The sequence below is a fragment of the Pavona decussata genome, unplaced genomic scaffold (genome assembly GCF_977016875.1).
Source record: "Pavona decussata unplaced genomic scaffold, jaPavDecu1.1 SCAFFOLD_156, whole genome shotgun sequence".
Classification (NCBI taxonomy): domain Eukaryota; kingdom Metazoa; phylum Cnidaria; class Anthozoa; order Scleractinia; family Agariciidae; genus Pavona; species Pavona decussata.
The window spans coordinates 3,995,798-4,013,223 of record NW_028145568.1 but is presented as its reverse complement, the minus strand read 5'-3'; the positions used below and the strand labels follow the sequence as shown (position 1 = coordinate 4,013,223).

The 17,426-nt window shown below is 38.7% G+C and overlaps 1 protein-coding gene and 2 pseudogenes across 1 annotated transcript; 2 read left to right on the top strand and 1 right to left on the bottom strand.

The window, feature by feature from the left end:
- Positions 1–3,686: 3,686 nt before the first annotated feature.
- LOC146465405 (uncharacterized) lies at positions 3,687–4,454 on the top strand (annotated as a pseudogene).
- Positions 4,455–4,665: 211 nt separating this feature from the next.
- On the top strand, positions 4,666–5,990 carry LOC146465404 (uncharacterized). The gene has a single exon (XM_085128769.1). It carries the CDS (start codon positions 4,681–4,683, stop codon positions 5,812–5,814), a length of 1,134 nt encoding a protein of 377 aa, XP_084984895.1. The 5' UTR covers positions 4,666–4,680; the 3' UTR covers positions 5,815–5,990.
- Positions 5,991–6,278: 288 nt separating this feature from the next.
- LOC146465403 (uncharacterized) lies at positions 6,279–8,246 on the bottom strand (annotated as a pseudogene).
- Between the last annotated feature and the right edge of the window lie 9,180 nt (positions 8,247–17,426).

Sequence of the window (17,426 nt, the reverse complement as noted above, 5' to 3'; positions counted from 1 at the left end):
CAAGGACCCTATCTTTTAACAGGTCTAGATGGTGTAGTTTAGAATTAGGATGAAAGTCAAACAGGCTAAACACAACCGCACCATGACCTATCAAGTCATGCCAAGTTTATTGTGTTGAAATGCTTAGCTTTAGTGAGACAGCTCACCAGCTAGTTTTCACACGAAAATAAAATTAAAATAACTAAACATCGTGGCTATATACAAGCAGCTACAATGGTAAAATGTAAAATCTATTCACATATATAGGAATAAAATATCACAATGAGCTATTATTGTTTGTACCATGCGATGGACGGGTATAAAGTTGTTGATCATAGTAAACATGACAAGTTCAATTTGCTAATGCTATTTTTAAAAACCTGAAAAGATCGAATAGTTCTGAGTCAGGTATTGAATTCCAGAGTTTTGGCGCCATAAACATCCACGATTTTAAGCCATAAGTCGAAGTGCTGGCCTTTTGCTGCTTTAAAATGCCATATATTCTCAGTTCGTATTTATTGTTTCTATATCCGATCAGTTCTTTGATGCTTCTCGGTGCATGTTCATTATTAGTAACATTAAAAACCGTACAGAGTATTTTTTCGAGGCGTTAATTCAGAAGTGTTGGTAATCCTATTCTTTTAAGTAGTCACAGTAAGGCGTTTGTTTTTCATTACAGACAAAACGAAGGGCACGCTCGTTTACTTTTTCCATCTTTGCGGTGGCATTTTTATTACAAACGTCTCTGAGCAGTAGTTAAAGTGAGGGATGATAAATGCGAGGTAAAGGCACTTTCTTGTTTCAAATGGAAGGATCTTTTTCCATTCGCTTAAGTACAGTAATCTGCTGGCAGATTTCTGGATATATTTGGTATGTGTTTCTCGAATTACATTTTATCGTCGACTGTAACTCCGAGCATTTCGAGATCTTCAGTAATAGGAATAGCCGTGTTTTCGCAATAGAATTACGGCATGGCCTGTGCCTTTCCATTACTATGCCTTGATATTTAGAGGTGTTCTCCTTTATGCCATTTTGTTCATACCACTGATCGACATTGGCGAGATCTGCATTGATCACTTCTTCAAGTTTCTCCGGCGTACTGTCAGCGAAAAATATCTGCGTGTCGTCAGCATACGCAAATAATCTGCTCTGCTTTGCAGCATAAACAAGGTCTTTCATAAATATGTTAAATATTAATGAACCCAGTACACTTCCTTGTGGAACCCCCGCTGGGATTTCTTTCTAGTTCGAGAACTGATCGCCTAATCTGACCCGCTGACGTCGGTTAGTGAGGTAGTCATAAACTAGACTCGGTGGTTTTGTCGTCAGCTCCATAGGATTTGAGTTTTGCCACTATCAGTTCGTGTGGCAGAGTATCGAATTCCTAGGAAAGGTCCATCCACACAATTCCAATGACATTGTGTTGGTCCAGTTCCTTCCTCCACTCTTTTGTGAGGCTAAGCAGAGCAGTGTCGGTTCCATGATATTTCCTGTATGCGAATATGCGTTCGTGAAAAATATCTTCAAAATAAGGACTAATTCTTGAGTGGACTAACGTTTCAAATACTTTCGACAAGGACGGAAAAAAATAGTTAAAGGCCTGTAGTTAGATTTATTCAGGCAGCGATCGTTCTTGAACTCTGGTGAGACTTCTCCGAGTTTCCATTGTACATGTTGAGGCCTGTGGTTGTAGATAGAAGAATGACTGGGACGATAACATCAAGAAATGGACAGGTTTGAACTTTGGACAGCTAGTTAAAATATACATCTAAAACCGTGTAATTGAAATCCCCATAATATCGTCTTCTCTTACCTTGTTCAACGTAATATACTAAATACTACAAGAAAAAAGTGCTCAACGTTTAATGGTCACGTTATAATTTCATGAAAGAGAAAGTTAAAGCTATCTCAAACTGACACCAAAAATACGCACAGCGGTAAACAACGGTTCGTCTCGGTGAATATCTGTTCGAAAGACCATTTAAGGCAATTAAAATTGCCTTAGAAATTTGTATTAAGTGTGATTGCGAAATTTCATCTCAGAGTTTCGTGAAATTAATAGGACATTTCCGATTTGCTTTGAACCTCCTTATGAAAGCGAGGCTTCGTGTAGGATTTTATTATGAAAACTAGCTTTCTTTCATATGCAAACAAATTAATTTTCACAGGAAAAACTTGGCACTTAGCCTCGATTCTCTCTCCTCCGAAGAGCTTCGATGGGGTGTTATGTGTATCCGCTGAACGAAGTGAGTGCAGGCGCAAAAGCTGAGCGGGTTGACTTGGCGGCGAACCTCTGCCAGAAGCATGTCGTTTTCTTGTACATCCTTGTCGTTTTCTTGTACATCGATTGATTTCTCGCTCATCTCTAAATTTGACAGTTTCATTCTTGGCGGAAGTCAGCATTTACTTTGTCTCTACAGTTTGCAGTCGTTAATTTTAAGGTGAGATCTCACAATTTCTAGAAAAAAGCAAAATCGTTTGTATTCGAAGCCCCCCTTGAAACCCGTGGAGAGTGGACTTAGTACATTTTGCTTCGTAAAAGTGAACAATAGTCACGAACAAATAATTGCTTTTTCTGGGCTTGAAAGGCCTTTTAGCCTTTCATAATCTTATTTTAAAAGACAGTTGTTTCATCACAGTAAATAACAAGCTTCCCGTGAGAACTAAAATGCTAATTAAATCACCGAAAGATCATTATAACTTCTTCTGATAAAACTTGTTTACAAGATAAAAATATCAAGTTTGGTCGTTTCGGAGTATAGAAAAAAATACGCTTTGATTAAAACATTAAGCTTACTTGCTCTAGTCTCTTTGAGACTGAATTGACAGTTTTTGTTTGGTCTCAGCTGGCAGACGTTTCCTCGATAAATCATTCCTTTGCATGCACTCTTTTATCTTCACACGATCGCCGCTCGTGTAACTTGAATTTCATTCTTGTAATAATGATTCAAGGCATCCAGTCACAGCAAAATAAAAGCCTTTTCTAAACAGTCATCATGAAAGGAACAAACTTTCCCCGATTTCTAAGCATGTAGGTAAGTTTTCGTGAATAAATCTCCCACATCGCGCGACATGACAATTTCACAAACACCCGCCATTTTTATGACATAAGTACGCACACCACCCTAGTTACAAAATGACTCCCCCGGATCGCAGCCATATTGGGCGTGGTTTCTGGCAGAGGCTCCCGCCGTCGCCTTCCACGGAATTTTACGCCTGCACTCACTTTTCTCAGCGGAGCCTCTGCGGAGGAGAGAGGCCTCGATTTCGTAAGGAAGTTCAAAGCAACTCGGAAATATGAGGGTTTTCTGTTCCTTAAAAGTTTCCTCGGCGTTAAAGTTCAGGCAAAGAACTCGATCAAGTCAAATTGTGTTTGCTTGTATACAAATTCGTTTTAAAGGGACGGAAGGGATCTTCTATTCCAAAATAGAAAACACATTTGTAGAAGTTACCTTCATTGTTTCTTTGGCCACTCTTGATTAATAACACATCTTAAACTACGTATACTGCCTTACTTCCATTCAATGGTCGCACTCCAGAATTTCATCCACGGGCCTTCTTGTACAATGTGTAGAAACACGGAAACTTGAGAAAAAATTATCCATAGGAAACGATCATTTTGACAAACATATGCATTAGTCAAATTGATCTTCATTATCCAAATGCCAGTGGAAACGAGCGAGTTAACCCTATACACGACTTTCATAATGGCGGACCGCTCGGGCGGAATGGTAACTACTAACATCAAAGCGAGGCTAGTTAGGCCAGAAAGGTCATCAACTTCGACAGCACACGTCGCAGTTCTTACGGAAGAAGATATCCCTGGTGCTTCTTTGCATGGACGAAAACCATCTGAACTTAAAAATGATGAGTTGAAGTTCTGGTTACGGTGTAGAGGTGATCGGGCAAAAGGACTTAAGACGAAAGCGGAGCTTGTGAAAAGGTAAGGAGTCGGTTTGCTTACGATGCAATCGGTTTTTTCACTTCTATCCTTTTCTCGACAAAATTTATTTTTTCAATTCCTTCGCTTGACATGTAACTCTATTTTCAGAGTTGAAGAGTATATTACCTCTGGAAAAGACAAAACCATCGTCGATCCTGAGCCGACCGGCTTATATACCAAGAGAAAACAGCAGATCGAAGATTCACTGAATACAGATCCGGTCGCCAAGAAGGTCGATGTTGTGAATTCCCCAGAAAGTGGATGGGGTAATTCGCTGGAAAAAAATGCCGATGTTTACCCGAGCAGAAATGAACCAACATATTGCAAGATCGGGTAAGAACATTGGAAATATTCATCACCACTCTGAGCCAACAACACTTCGCAAAGCAAAGACGTTTCTTGAAGGTGAATATCTTCACGAAATCATGGCAACCTGTGATGAACACTGCTTTTATTTCAAGGCAAAATGCTGCCACAGTTACAGGAAAAACGACCCGCCGCATCAGCTAAAATTGGCCGTGTGTATTGTTAAGGGTGACGTTCTCAATTCCACTTGTACCTGTGTGGCTGGAAAAGTGGGATTTTGTAATCACACTTCGGCGCTAATGCTGAAACTTTGCAAATTCAGTCTATATGAAGCTAAAACTACAAGGGACTTACAAAAAGACCCGGACGAGAATTCGCAAGTAGCATGTACTTCCCAGCTTCAATCCTGGAACAAGAAAGGTGGAGGCGAAAATATAGTAGCTCAACCTGTAATGGAGGTTGTGGTAAAAAAGGCAAAACTCGATGAACCAAGCACTTCACGTTGTGGCGGTGGTGTGAAATGCTTATTGTATGAAGCCCGAAGACAACCACAACATGATCTGGAAAGAGAGAAGGCTTTTAAATCTGAACTTTCAGGAATTGATCCAAACTTGGGTTTTGCTCATATGAACAAAGAAAAAAACGTGGCTTTTGAAATGAGTGATACCAAATTTGGCAAAAGTCCTGTTGGGTCGTTCTTGAGTTATCAAACTTCTTTCACAGAATCGAATTTCTCTGCTCAAGCGAATCTAGCCTCAGTTCAGAGAGTAAATGATGTTGCCCTGGACCTCCCTCATTATCCTCGCTTTCCTATGACAAATGAGGAGGAGATGACCACACCTCGGGAGCTCTCAGATTCTGAAAAGAACTTGCTGTCCACTCTAAATGTGGACGAAGTCAAAATCCATGAAATCGAAAGAAAAACAAGGGATCAATCATCATCTGAAATGTGGAAGCAAGAACGCACCTATCGATTTACTGCCTCCAACTTCCAAGCGATTACCAAGAGAAAAAGGAATCATGATACCTATGCTCAGTCCATCATGCACCCAAAGCCATTTTCCTCTAAATATGTTGCCCATGGCATTAAGTATGAACCCATCGCTCTTCAAGAGTATCAGAAATTCATGTTCAACCAAAATACACCAGTAGCTGTTTTAAGGAGTGGATTTGTCATATCAAAAAGTTGTCCAGTACTAGGTGCCTCGCCTGATGCAAAAATTGTGGATAAAGGATGTGTACATTGCTTTGGTTTGGGAGAGGTAAAGTGTCCCTACACCAAGTTCCATGTAACACCCTTGGATGCATGCTCTTATCCCAATTTTTTTATGGAGAAAATAAATGACAAAGAGTGCAGACTAAAAAGGGATCATGCATACTATGCACAAGTACAAGGACAAATGGGGATAACTGGAAGCAAGTGGTGTGATTTTATTGTCTACACCAGCAAAGGACTGTACGTGGAGAGGATAACCTTTGATTCTGACTACTGGAGAAACTTAAAAACTGAACTTTTAAATAACTATTTTTTACACTTCATTAAGTTTGCTGCTGAGGACTATCAGAAAAATGCAGTCGATAATTAGCTATTCAATGCCCTTTGATTGTATATATTGTAGGCTTTTCAACTTTTTGGGTGGCAATTCAGTAATTAATTTACTTATGTCTTGTTACAGTATCACTACTTCAAACAAGGCCACCCAAGAAAAAGCTTTTTAAATTGTCCAATACTATTAGAGTGCGAAAGCAATACAAATGGTTCCAATTTATTACTTTTGAAGCACACAACTTGCATAAAATTATTTGTGGAAAATTTGTTGTTGGCATGCAGGATTTCTTTCCAGTACTTCCACTGGCAGAATTTTGTTGGGTGGTCTTAGTTGGAGTAGCTGCACTGTAACTGGGAGGAGATTGATTCTCCACACCCTTGTGCCAATACACAAGTTATTCTTACTTTTGTCCATGTGCTTGTTCCTTTTCATGAAAGACTATTTTAGATTTATAGATAGTTCCCTTGCTAATGGTGTACATATTTGTGCAGTACAGGCAATTGTAGTGTTGATAATAGGACACAAATAATATTGTTGTCAACAAGAATAACTTTTACACTGTCTGTAGATGTAAGTCACATGTTATTTTATATTTTTTAATGAAAAATGTAATAAGAAGCATGCATGGCACCACAATGTTATTTCTTTTGACTAAAAACAAAACTGAGGAAATATTTATATTAACTGCAAATAGCAGGGAAACTGTCTGGTTTGATTTTGAGCTGATATACACAGGAATAAAATGTCACACAATTTTAAATTGGATCACATCTTTTTTTCTTATGTGAGTGGAGACCGGTAGGAATAATAGCCACTTTATATAAACTGAACAACAACAATAACAAAATATTATCACTTCCTGGGTATTCGGTTGTCTACAGGTCTACATAATTTTGGACCACTTAAAACTAATGGTATAGTGATAGTCAAAGAATAGTTCTTGTCCCAGTTTATTCAAATAGAAATAATGTTTGGTTGAGCATTACATAAGATTGCACAGACTGCCCACATTTGATTGACAACCCCAAACTGATGGAGGGGCACAACTCCATCCCAAATGTGAAAATTCTTGATTTTGTTTATGGCACGCTCAACATGAATTCGCAGGCTTGCAATTTCCTGAGTGCGAACAACATCTTGTGCTGGCATTTGATTTGAGCTGCCAAGAAAGGGGGGAATGTTCAAGGAAACTCCTAAAGGTAACAAGTCCTCGATTGTAAAACCTTTGTCTGCCATGACTGAGTCTCCATCTCGCAAGGGCAAATCCTACAATCCACTTCTGACAACAATCTCTCTGTCAGAGATGCTGCCAGTATACAGCTGGCTGATGAAGGTTATTGCACCACCAGGGGAAATGCCAATTAATCCCTTCAGGGTTGTGTGGTGTTTATAATTGCTAAACAGCTCCCCATTTAAATGCAAACTACTTGGCATCTGACACCTCACCTCTGTACAGTCGATAATAACTCTTGTAGAACCATATTTTTGCTTGAAATCTTCAGGCATTGTCTCATTAATTACTTGCCTTGTTGGCCAAATGTTTAGCTGGCCTGGCCTCAAATACATGAAATTTATCCAGCTGATAAAAATCCGGCTAACTGTTGAAGTGGATAGGTCAAACAGATGACTTAAGTGCTCCTCAGGAATGCCTTGTCTGAGTCTACACATCACAAGGAAATATTCGTCAATAGGCCTCAATACCTACTTCTGCATTTCTTGCTTCCATTAGCTGCCACCTCCTCATAAATGCTGGCAGACACATTTTTCCTTGAAGACAACCAGTATGTGATGTTTTCACCCATATCACCAGGATTCAGGTATCTAAAAACGGACATAAATACCTTCCAGTTTGGAAATCCAGTATAAAAATGGATTGACGCATCACTGCTTTGAAATCTTTCAACAGTGAAAACTTGGTTTTGCAAAGATTCAATACGTCGCTTAGCTCTTTCAAGATTTGATTCAAGGTCCACTATTTGTTGTTTCAGCGAGGTCTCAGTGCCTTCCTTTGGTTCTGTGGTTTGAGTCTCTGCGTCCATTTTTAAGTTTTCAGACAGCTTGCTTTCCACAGTTTCCCTTTTTTCTATGCGATTTTCCCCTTCATCTACGCAGTTTTCTTTGTTTTCTGGCTTTCGGCTTGTTTCATCGATACTTTCGCGTACTGCTGGCGCTTTACGTTTCCGGGGAGAGGTGCGAGTCCACGCAAACTTCGAAGGAACAGCATTCCCTCGCAGGCCCGTTCTGCCAGCGAGGGTTTTTACAAAATCATATTCCGGCCTAAAATGTCTCGAACAGACCTTGGTTGCATTCGTGATCCGAAAATATTTTCGTTCCTCTCTTCTGATGGCGTGAAGCCACTGTTTACGGCGACCGACATGATCAGGAAACTTGAAGAACGAGACTTTACTGCCATCCTCCTCGCGACAGCCTTTCTTGGTGCACTCGGGAACACAGCAGTGCGTGGGCATTTTTTAAGCCCGTGGTAATTACCTGAGTAATTTCGATTTCAGATAAACAAAAACACTCGATTACGTTCTCACATTATCACGTTCGACGATACAGCAAAAAACAGGTTACATACGATAGAGATTTGGAAAGCATTTGCATGTGTTTACGTTGTACGTGGCCTAACTAGCCTCGCTCTGATGTCAGTGATTACCATTCCGCCCGAGCGGTCCGCCATTATGAAAGTCGTGTATTTACTCTGGTGGTTGGGCGGATGGTGGGGGGGGGGGGGGGGGGGGGTGCATGACAAAGTGCATGCACGAAAGTTCATAACATTTTTATATCAAAGCAAACACAACCAGACCTCCTGAATTTTCCTGAAGAATTATCTGGCAACAATTAAGGATTGATTACTCACGAATGTTTCAAGCCTTGTTTTTATAATGTGAAATTTTTAACATTATATGAACAATTTTAATTTTATTCGGTTTTCTGCATTCATATATCCAAGATGGCGGCTATGAAGAAAAAAATGACGTGTTTATCGTGACGTATTGTCATTCGTCCCCTGGTCAATTTGAAATGATGCAACACATGCTCTTAGAACAGGACTTTGCTATCAACAAGACTGGAGCTTCTACCTTAACTTCTCTTTTACAGGTTTGTAAAGGAAAAGCGTTCATATGGGAGGTTATTGGAAGGTTATTCTCTAGTCTGTTCATCAATTGAATATTCAAGGATAGTCCGGTTTCTGAATCGTATTTCTTAATGCATCGGAGTCATATTGTGCTCTACAAGGGCAGTACTCCGTTCTTGCTTTAACAGCTGGGTCGGTACAATTGACCAGCTTGTTTAATAAGCAGGTGCTAATCGTTTGTGTAATCCATCTGAGCTGCGATCCCACTGGCAAAGCGCATAGGCCTTCAGAGGTCGTTTAACGCTCAGGGAAGGAAAGGTTCTCCTTTAAACCTCAGCGATACTGGCAAGGCCCCAGAACTTTATAAAGTCGCGGTTTATCGCTATAAAATATGGTATGATAATCACAAAATTCAACCTCTTAGAATCGTCTTTATCCGTATAATCCTCAAGCTTCTTCCAAAGGTGCAACTTAATCGAGCGTCCATATCGGTTGTGCAATGTTTGGGTTTCTACCCTTTCGTCACCAGCGCTAACTATTGTTTTCACTGGAAGTGAACATTTGTTCGAAAATGCTGTTTTTCTCCTTAAAAACTTAATAAACGTTAATAAACGCTAAAAATGTATTGGCCAACCCTTTTTGCATTAAATAAGAGAAACTTGTATTTTTGAGTTCACATGCTTTTTATGCCTGGTGAACTAATGATCGGGTTCAGTAGTTACACATGCATACCAGGGAAAAAGAAAGTCCGAGTTCTCCCAACAGCTTCATATGCCACCCATCGACATTCAAATTCTAAAACTATATGCTAGACGTTTGCCACGTAAACCTGCCGCGAGTTTCCTATAGCCCAAGGTAGACATTTTTGGACTAGTCATCGGAAAGTCATCAGTACGACTCCTGCGTTAACAACTCGGATCTTACCGCTTAGTTTCGCTACTTGTTTGGGTTCTCTCGATCTATCTTAGAGCAAGATCGCATCATTCATTTTAAGCACATCGAAAGCCAGTTTACTCTTGTTTTCTCTCTACCAGTTCATTGAAATCAACAAAAATGTAATAATCAAGAACCAAACAGTATCTTCGACCCCTCACTTGTAAAATAATGACTTTGAGTCTCGAATTAAAACTACTTAAACTAAGGCGTTTCTGAATCTGTATTAGACTAAAAGTACCTCAACAGGGAAATCTTTTAAGAGCAAAAAAGGCAGGGGTTTCAAAGGCAGATTCCATGCTTTTTGCAAATTTGTGTTTTTCCCACTGCATTTAAAATTGTCTTGTAAATTTTTGTGAAAATTGAGACCTAAGGGCCAGGTCGCACTAAGCGAACTAAGCGAATTTTGGCCCACAACTGAACAAGCAGTCGTTGCTCAGCTTGGGCCCAGGTGTCGTACTTTCCTTTTTTGCCTTTCTTTCTCCGCTCTACGGGGTCAGAAGTGCTGTTAGCACTTGCTTCGCTACAGTGAATGACAGCTTAATTGCTATACGTACAAACAAAATTGGCCGCTTTGCCAAAATTTGGTCGTCTCCGAGGCAGCAATTCGGCGTCTTTGAAGATTGGCAAAATTTTGGCAATCTGCGAAAAATTGGCAAGTTTTGGAAACGTGAGGTCGCACTTATTTTGCAGTAGGTGTTGACAGAGTATCACTTAAATAAACAAAATTGGCTCTAGCGCGACCCGGCCCTTATAAGAGTAAATCATTTGGAACCTTTGTGCCAGCTTTTAGGAAATTTTTCTGATCAGAAAAAAACGCGAGAAAATCCAGATGAAAGTTTACATTTTAACGCAAAATAATGACGTCTAGAATAGGAATTCGCCAAGATCGCTTTTTGAGGATGCGTGAACTTTAGAGCAATAAACTTGTTTGCGCAATCTAATTGGATGAAATTTACAACCTTGGGAAACTATTACAGAAAACGTTTTCTTTGCCATGGTTTCTCTGTTTCTAATTCTGACCCCAGTTGTTCAAAGCCCCATTAAACTAATCCTGGATTAACGTGAACTTTGATTCGAATTTAATGACTTATTACACCCATTCACTACATGCAATCTACATGCACCCATGCAATCTTATTGGCTCTCAACAGTGCGATTTATTCCCAAATTACATCATTTCTTGCTCTTAATCGCATCCTTTCTTTAGCTCATCAAAATGGAAATGAAGTAACAAAAATAGAATATTAATATTGACAATAAAACTCTGTGATTTCAAAAAAGGTGTAATAAAGTGGTAACTGAACTTTGTTTCGTGCAATTTTGGTCTGAAATCATACTTGTGATTTCAAATCAAACTCGCGCTGCGCGCTCGTTCGATTTTGAAATCACGCGTATGATTTCAGACCAAATTGCACTCCACTCAGTTCAATTACCATTATTAATCATCAAAGATTCTTCCAAAGATTTTGTCCGTCAGTTTTGACTTTAGACTTGTCTTTAACATTAGCTTCAAATAGCTTTCAAAGACCGCTTTAAATGAGCGAGATGAAAACCTCAGTTAACATTTAATCATGGATTAACGTTAATCGGTTGTAATTTGAGCTGTATTGGAGACTTGTTCGCTGCTTTGCATGAGCTTGCGTCAGCTCGCACGCGCACATTACTGAAGCTCGCATCATCAGTGCGCACGCTAGCTTTTAAAAACCCTATGGAGATGTGATCTTTCCTTCTTTTTTTTTCTTTTGGAGATAACTAAATCTGTGTATTTACTGCTGCTCGACGAGAGGAACTGATTATATAATGTGCTGATGGTGTAGATGGTTAGATGAGAGTTTAGGTTCAATTCACGTATTCAAACGTTAATTGTTGAGGTTGAACCCTATCAAGACAAGGTTTTTTTTAAAAAGTCTGCGACTATTAAAACTATGGCAATGGCAGTTCGAGTATAGATAGTCATCCAAAAATGTTTCCTTTGAGATCCGCAAGCAACGAGAAGTGCTGACGTCATAATTACGTCATGATTGCCAAATGGCCGCCACCTTGGAATCGCCATAATGGTTTTCTGTAGTTCCAAGAAACTCCACTTATGCGCTAAAATTAAACGAAAAATAAAGAACACTTATATGAGAAAACATAAAGATTACTGAAAGGGAAGTGATTTTTCTTCATATAACAATGAAATTTGTCTTTATGCTCTTTTTCTCTGTCGTTTTCCACGCTGGGGGGATTGTTGATTTGTACGCTACGTAATTTAACCCAACCCGTTGACTTCATTTCCTTTTTTAAAAATATTTTTAGCTTGCGTTCCATCTGTTTCGTAGAGTTAGTAACACATTATAAGGTATGTTTCCTAAGGCAAGAGATCCAGCAGGCTCTGTTAATCCTTTTATGAAGATCGCGTTTGAACTCAGTCGAATTATTGTTGTGTTTTGTTATTTCTTCTAGGCTGGTGGGGGAAAGGGGTGGAAGCGATGAAATATAAAATGAAGTATAAATTGAAATCTGCATGTTATAATTCCGAAGGTAGTTACAGAGCGTTAATTTTAGGTGTCAACACATAATGAAAAACCTAGAAATCATTGTGTGGAAATAGTTTCAGTGATTTTAAAATGATTAGGTCATGTGACAAGCTGTCCATATAATTACTCATAAATTTTACACAGTTCTCTATTAATCACATTATAAAAAAGAGGCTTGAAACATCACGTGAGTAATAAATTCTAAATTGTTGCCAGATAATCCTTTAGGAAAGTCAGAAAGTCTGGCATAGTTTGCTTTGATAAAAAAATGATATGAATTTTCGTTCGTGTACTTTGTCATGCTTCCTTCCCCCACCCTCCGCCCCACTACCAGGATGGATAGGACTAACTCCCTCGTATCCACCGGCATTTGGATAATGAAGATCAATCTGACCCCTGCATGTGTTTATCTAAATGATCGTTTACTATGGATACATGTTTCTCATTTTCCGTGATTTTACAATTTGTACAAGGAGGCCCGTGTATAAAATTCTGGAGTGCGACCATTGAAATGAAAGTAAGGCAGTATTCAAGAGTGGCCAAAGGGACAATGAAGGGAATTACTTCAAATGTATTTTTCTATTTTGGAAGATCCCTTCTGACCCTTTAAAACTAATTTGTATACACGCAAACACAATTTGACCTGATCAAATTCTTTGACTGATTTTTTACGCCGAGGAATCTTTTAGGGAACAGAAAATCCTCAATCGAATTTGCGAGCTGCTGTACGCTTTCCGAAGCCCCTAGTGGATCTTAATTCACATCTGGAGCGACTTTTTTGTTTCTTTGAAAACGAAAGGAATAGCGGGCCATATTTCCGAGTTGCTTTGAATTTCCTTACGAAATCGAGGCTAAGTGCAAACCTTTTCCGGTGAAGATTTATTTATTTACATATGAAAGAAAGCTTGTTTTCATAACAAAATCTTACACGATGCCTCGCTTTCATAATGAGGTTCAAAACAACTCGGAAATGTCCTATTAATTTCCGCTTTTTACGAAATTCTGAGGTGAAATTTCGTCATCACACTTGAATACGAATTCCTAAGGCGATTAAGGTCTTTCAAACAGATATTCACCTAGACGAACCGTTGTTTACCCCTGTGTTTATTATTGGTGTTTGAGATAGCTTTATCGTTCTCTTCCATGGAATTATAACGCGACCGTTAAACGTTGAGCACTTTTTTCTTGTAGTATTTGAAATATCACGTTGAACAAGGTAAGAGAAGACAATATTATGGGGATTTCGATTGCACAGTTTTAGATGTATAGATTAACTAACTCTCTGCAGACCTCTAAGAGTGGGCAAAGTCCAAGCCTGTCCAATCCTTGATATTATCTTTCCAGTCAATCATAGGTCACGGTGCGGTTGTGTGAAGGCTGTTTGAATTAGATCATAATTCTTTGACGGATCATAAACTACAGCCTGTGCTAAAATATAGGGTCCTTGGAATTGGATTCATCAACCTCTTTCAATACCGGGTTCTGTATTCAAACAAGCCTCAGAAATTAAGATGGTTCCAGGAATGCGGCTCCAAGCCTCAACTTAAAATTCAAGAGGAAGTCAACTCCATTAGCACTAAGACAGCCGGACTAATATTTGTCACGACCATGACAAGTAAATATTAGCCTTTTAGAATACGGTGTAATATTAATATTGTGTCTCTAGTTACACAGACCAGATTTTGATGACTTCCTCGCACTATTATTCCTGTAGCTTATATTTTCCAGGAGATAAGATTAAAGTCGCAGGCGGGTCCATTAATGAACTTGCGCAAACGTTCTGGGCACTTCGTCATTTGTTTGGCCTTGTCACACCCAAATGGGTAAAACCGTTAGTAAAACTAACAGATTTTCTTGTTTAAAGAATGAGACTGTACGAAAATTTGGAAAAGAAAAAAACTTTCAACGCAGGTTAATTTTTTCCCCAACGGAGGACAGGTGTCGCTATTGTCAACTTATTAATGCGTCTCACGTCCGGTGAATATTTAGTGAGCTTTTAAAAGCAAGACATGTCGTGAGACACGGACGGCAACCGGAAGTCGTATGCCTTTTGGGGTGGTTTTGCTCCTTAACACGGACAGGAAAAGCTTTTGTTGATGACTGTAGCTTGACGTTGCAAACGCGATGGCGTGAAAACGCTCCAAAAACGGAAAAATTCAATTTCTGGTTGCCGTCCGTGGCTCAAAAACGTCTGTGCTGTGCCCTAATACACGAAAAATTCCCCGGCTACCACATTCAGACGTAACAGTTGCGCTGGAACGATATAGCACATTTTCTTATTAGTTTTCTTAACCAGAGCAACGCTATACCAGTTGACAACCGACAAATAAAGGCTAATGGCTTCAAATTATGGATCCGTCTAATTAATGAATTCAGTTTCAGTATTTTACAGCAGGTGGTGTTTGTCACGATAATTGGCAAGTTTTATACAGCAACTAACGCAATTAACAGAGAGGAAAAGGCCATGATTGAAGCGCATAGAGCTCATTAGACACCAGTGAAGTTTTTTTGCTAGGCTTTCCGCAAGATTATTTATAAACGTTTAACAACAAAATTAAAGAACAATATTCTTTTTCCTTGTCGCCCTCTTCACTTAATGTTGGAGCCTATTATATTACTGTTATACTAGTACTTAAGGTAACACACTCATTTTTCTGTGTACCTTTATAAGAGCGCCTCCGTTATCACTGTCGAATCATTTTAAAATTGACTACTTCCCCGGAGATATCGCGTTATCGTTCTTGGAACGTGATAAAAATATCTCTCTTCAGTTAATTCTGAATTCAGTAACCCCCAGCCAAAGATCCCCATCTTAAAAAAAATGCTTTCGTACCAACTGCGTTCGTTTCTTTAACTTATTTATTTTGCTCATGCTTAGGGTTGAATTGTTCATTCGACAGCGTGTCTTACTTAGAAAGGTATATAATTACCATATAAGTTATTGCGTGTGTCGCGTGATGGATCTTAATTAAATAATAATGTGAGCCCCAGAAAGCGGAACTGCTATACCATAACTACTGCCAATATAAAAATAAATTTATATTGGATATTTAATAGTTTACTCCCTTTATCAGCGGAAAACAGGCACACTTCTCATTTGACGATATATTTGCCATGGAGAAAATCTGCCTTGTAATGATTGCTTCTGTCGTTGCATTCACTATACACGCACAAAATACTCAGGGTAAGATATATAATTATTTAAGGTTATTGACTACACTGAAACTACATCTTGTGTTTCAAAACCTCTCCCGTCCAACCAAGGCAATTCATAATTTGTTATTGCTTTAGATATACTACCTAAAAAGCCCTAGATAAGGCATTGCAATTGCTAAGCTCTCATGCACGTGAAGCAAACATTTAGCATGAGAATATTTACAAATTAGCGCTATCTGATCATTGGAAATAAGCGCTCGATGAATTAGAATAAAATCGCTTAATTCTTTTGAGCGTAGTCATCTTTGAGACCAAAGAAAAGTAAGGGTTTCAGTTTTACTTATTCAAATTTAGCGCATTTCATACTTTAAATAACTCGTTTGGGATTTTTCAGGTTGACTATTGCTATAACAATTATCCTTCTCAGTTTTTGCTTCAGTGTATTTGCGACGAAATGTCTTTGGGAGCATAAATGTTTCTTTAGTTCAGAAAAATATAAGACCTGTGCTTACATTAATTTCCTCCATCTTCAAACTAAACCCTCTCGTTCGTGTCAATTTTTTTTTATTTCAAAGTAATTGTACATTCCTTCTAAATAGACCCATTCGGCTAACGCAATGTTGTACCCAATTCAAATCCTTTGGGCATAAAATGTTTTGTTCTAAGTATTTCCATATCATTTAAATGTGAATGCTACATTATAATGTAAATGCAATAAACAAAGAATCTTAACCCCAGGGATCTGAATTGGGTACAACATTGCGTTAGCCAAATGGGTCCAGGTGCGGCCGGATTCCGTCCCTTGTCCATAACTCACGACTGCGAAGATCAGATCATGATTTCTAAATGGTGTCCATTTTGGATCCACCATCTTGGTTTTCTCGAAAAGCGCAGAAAACGCTAAAATTGACGGACGAGTATACAAAACCAATGGAAAAAAATTAATGGCTGCGTTTTAAACGAGTACATATATCTTATTCGATGGTTTTACATATAATACGCGCGGATATTGAATACGAGCAATAAGCAAAATGTCCGCGAGTATTATATGTAAAACCATCGAATAAGAGATTTATTATTTTACTACAAAAATTTTTTTTTATTTTGGCTTCTCTGTTTTGGTAACAGTTTTGAAATACACCCGGCATTAGCTGTCCAACGGTATATGGCGCGTACGAATGACGTAAACAACACAGAAAGCCAGTTAAATGTCTTTAATTTGATTGGATAAAATGAAAAGATAAATGACAAGTGGTTGGCATGCTAAAAACTTGAGTTTGAGCTTGCATCGTTTCAAAAACTATTCTTCGTCCAGTCCGGCCATTGTTGTTCCCTTTTTTCTGCCTTTTCCGTCCGTATTCGCTCTGTTGTAAACCGGTCAAACCGGGACACTACAGTGTATTACGGTCTCATATTTTGCGCGTTCTGTTGACCTTATTTGGTGAAATGACATAATAGTGGAATAATAAAGTTGCTTATTAAGGATAACGAAGGCCTGTCGTTGGAACACTAGCCTAACTAATGACCGTTCATTTAAGTTGTACATTTTCTTTTGAAAAAAAATCAGTCATGGCTGTTCATGAAAGTTTTGGGGGTGAGTTCGTAATACAACAGTGCAGGATGAATAAATTAATATGAAAATATGAAACATGTATTTGAACTGCGGGCAACAGAATAAAATAGAATAAAGAACTTGCAGTGATATTCATATTCATTTACGATATTCAGCTCCCAGTTGGGTTGATGGCTCAGTTGGTAGAGCACTACAGCATTACAGAGGTCTTGGGTTCGAATGCGTTCAAGCTGATAGTTTGAAAGTTGCGTATTTAATATGTTACCCGCAGTTAAAAAAAAATGATATTTTTATATTCATTTCTTTCCATCTCAACGGGTATTTTTACAATAACTGTCAAAATCTCGCGTGCTTATTGGATAATTTTTATCATCAATAAGAG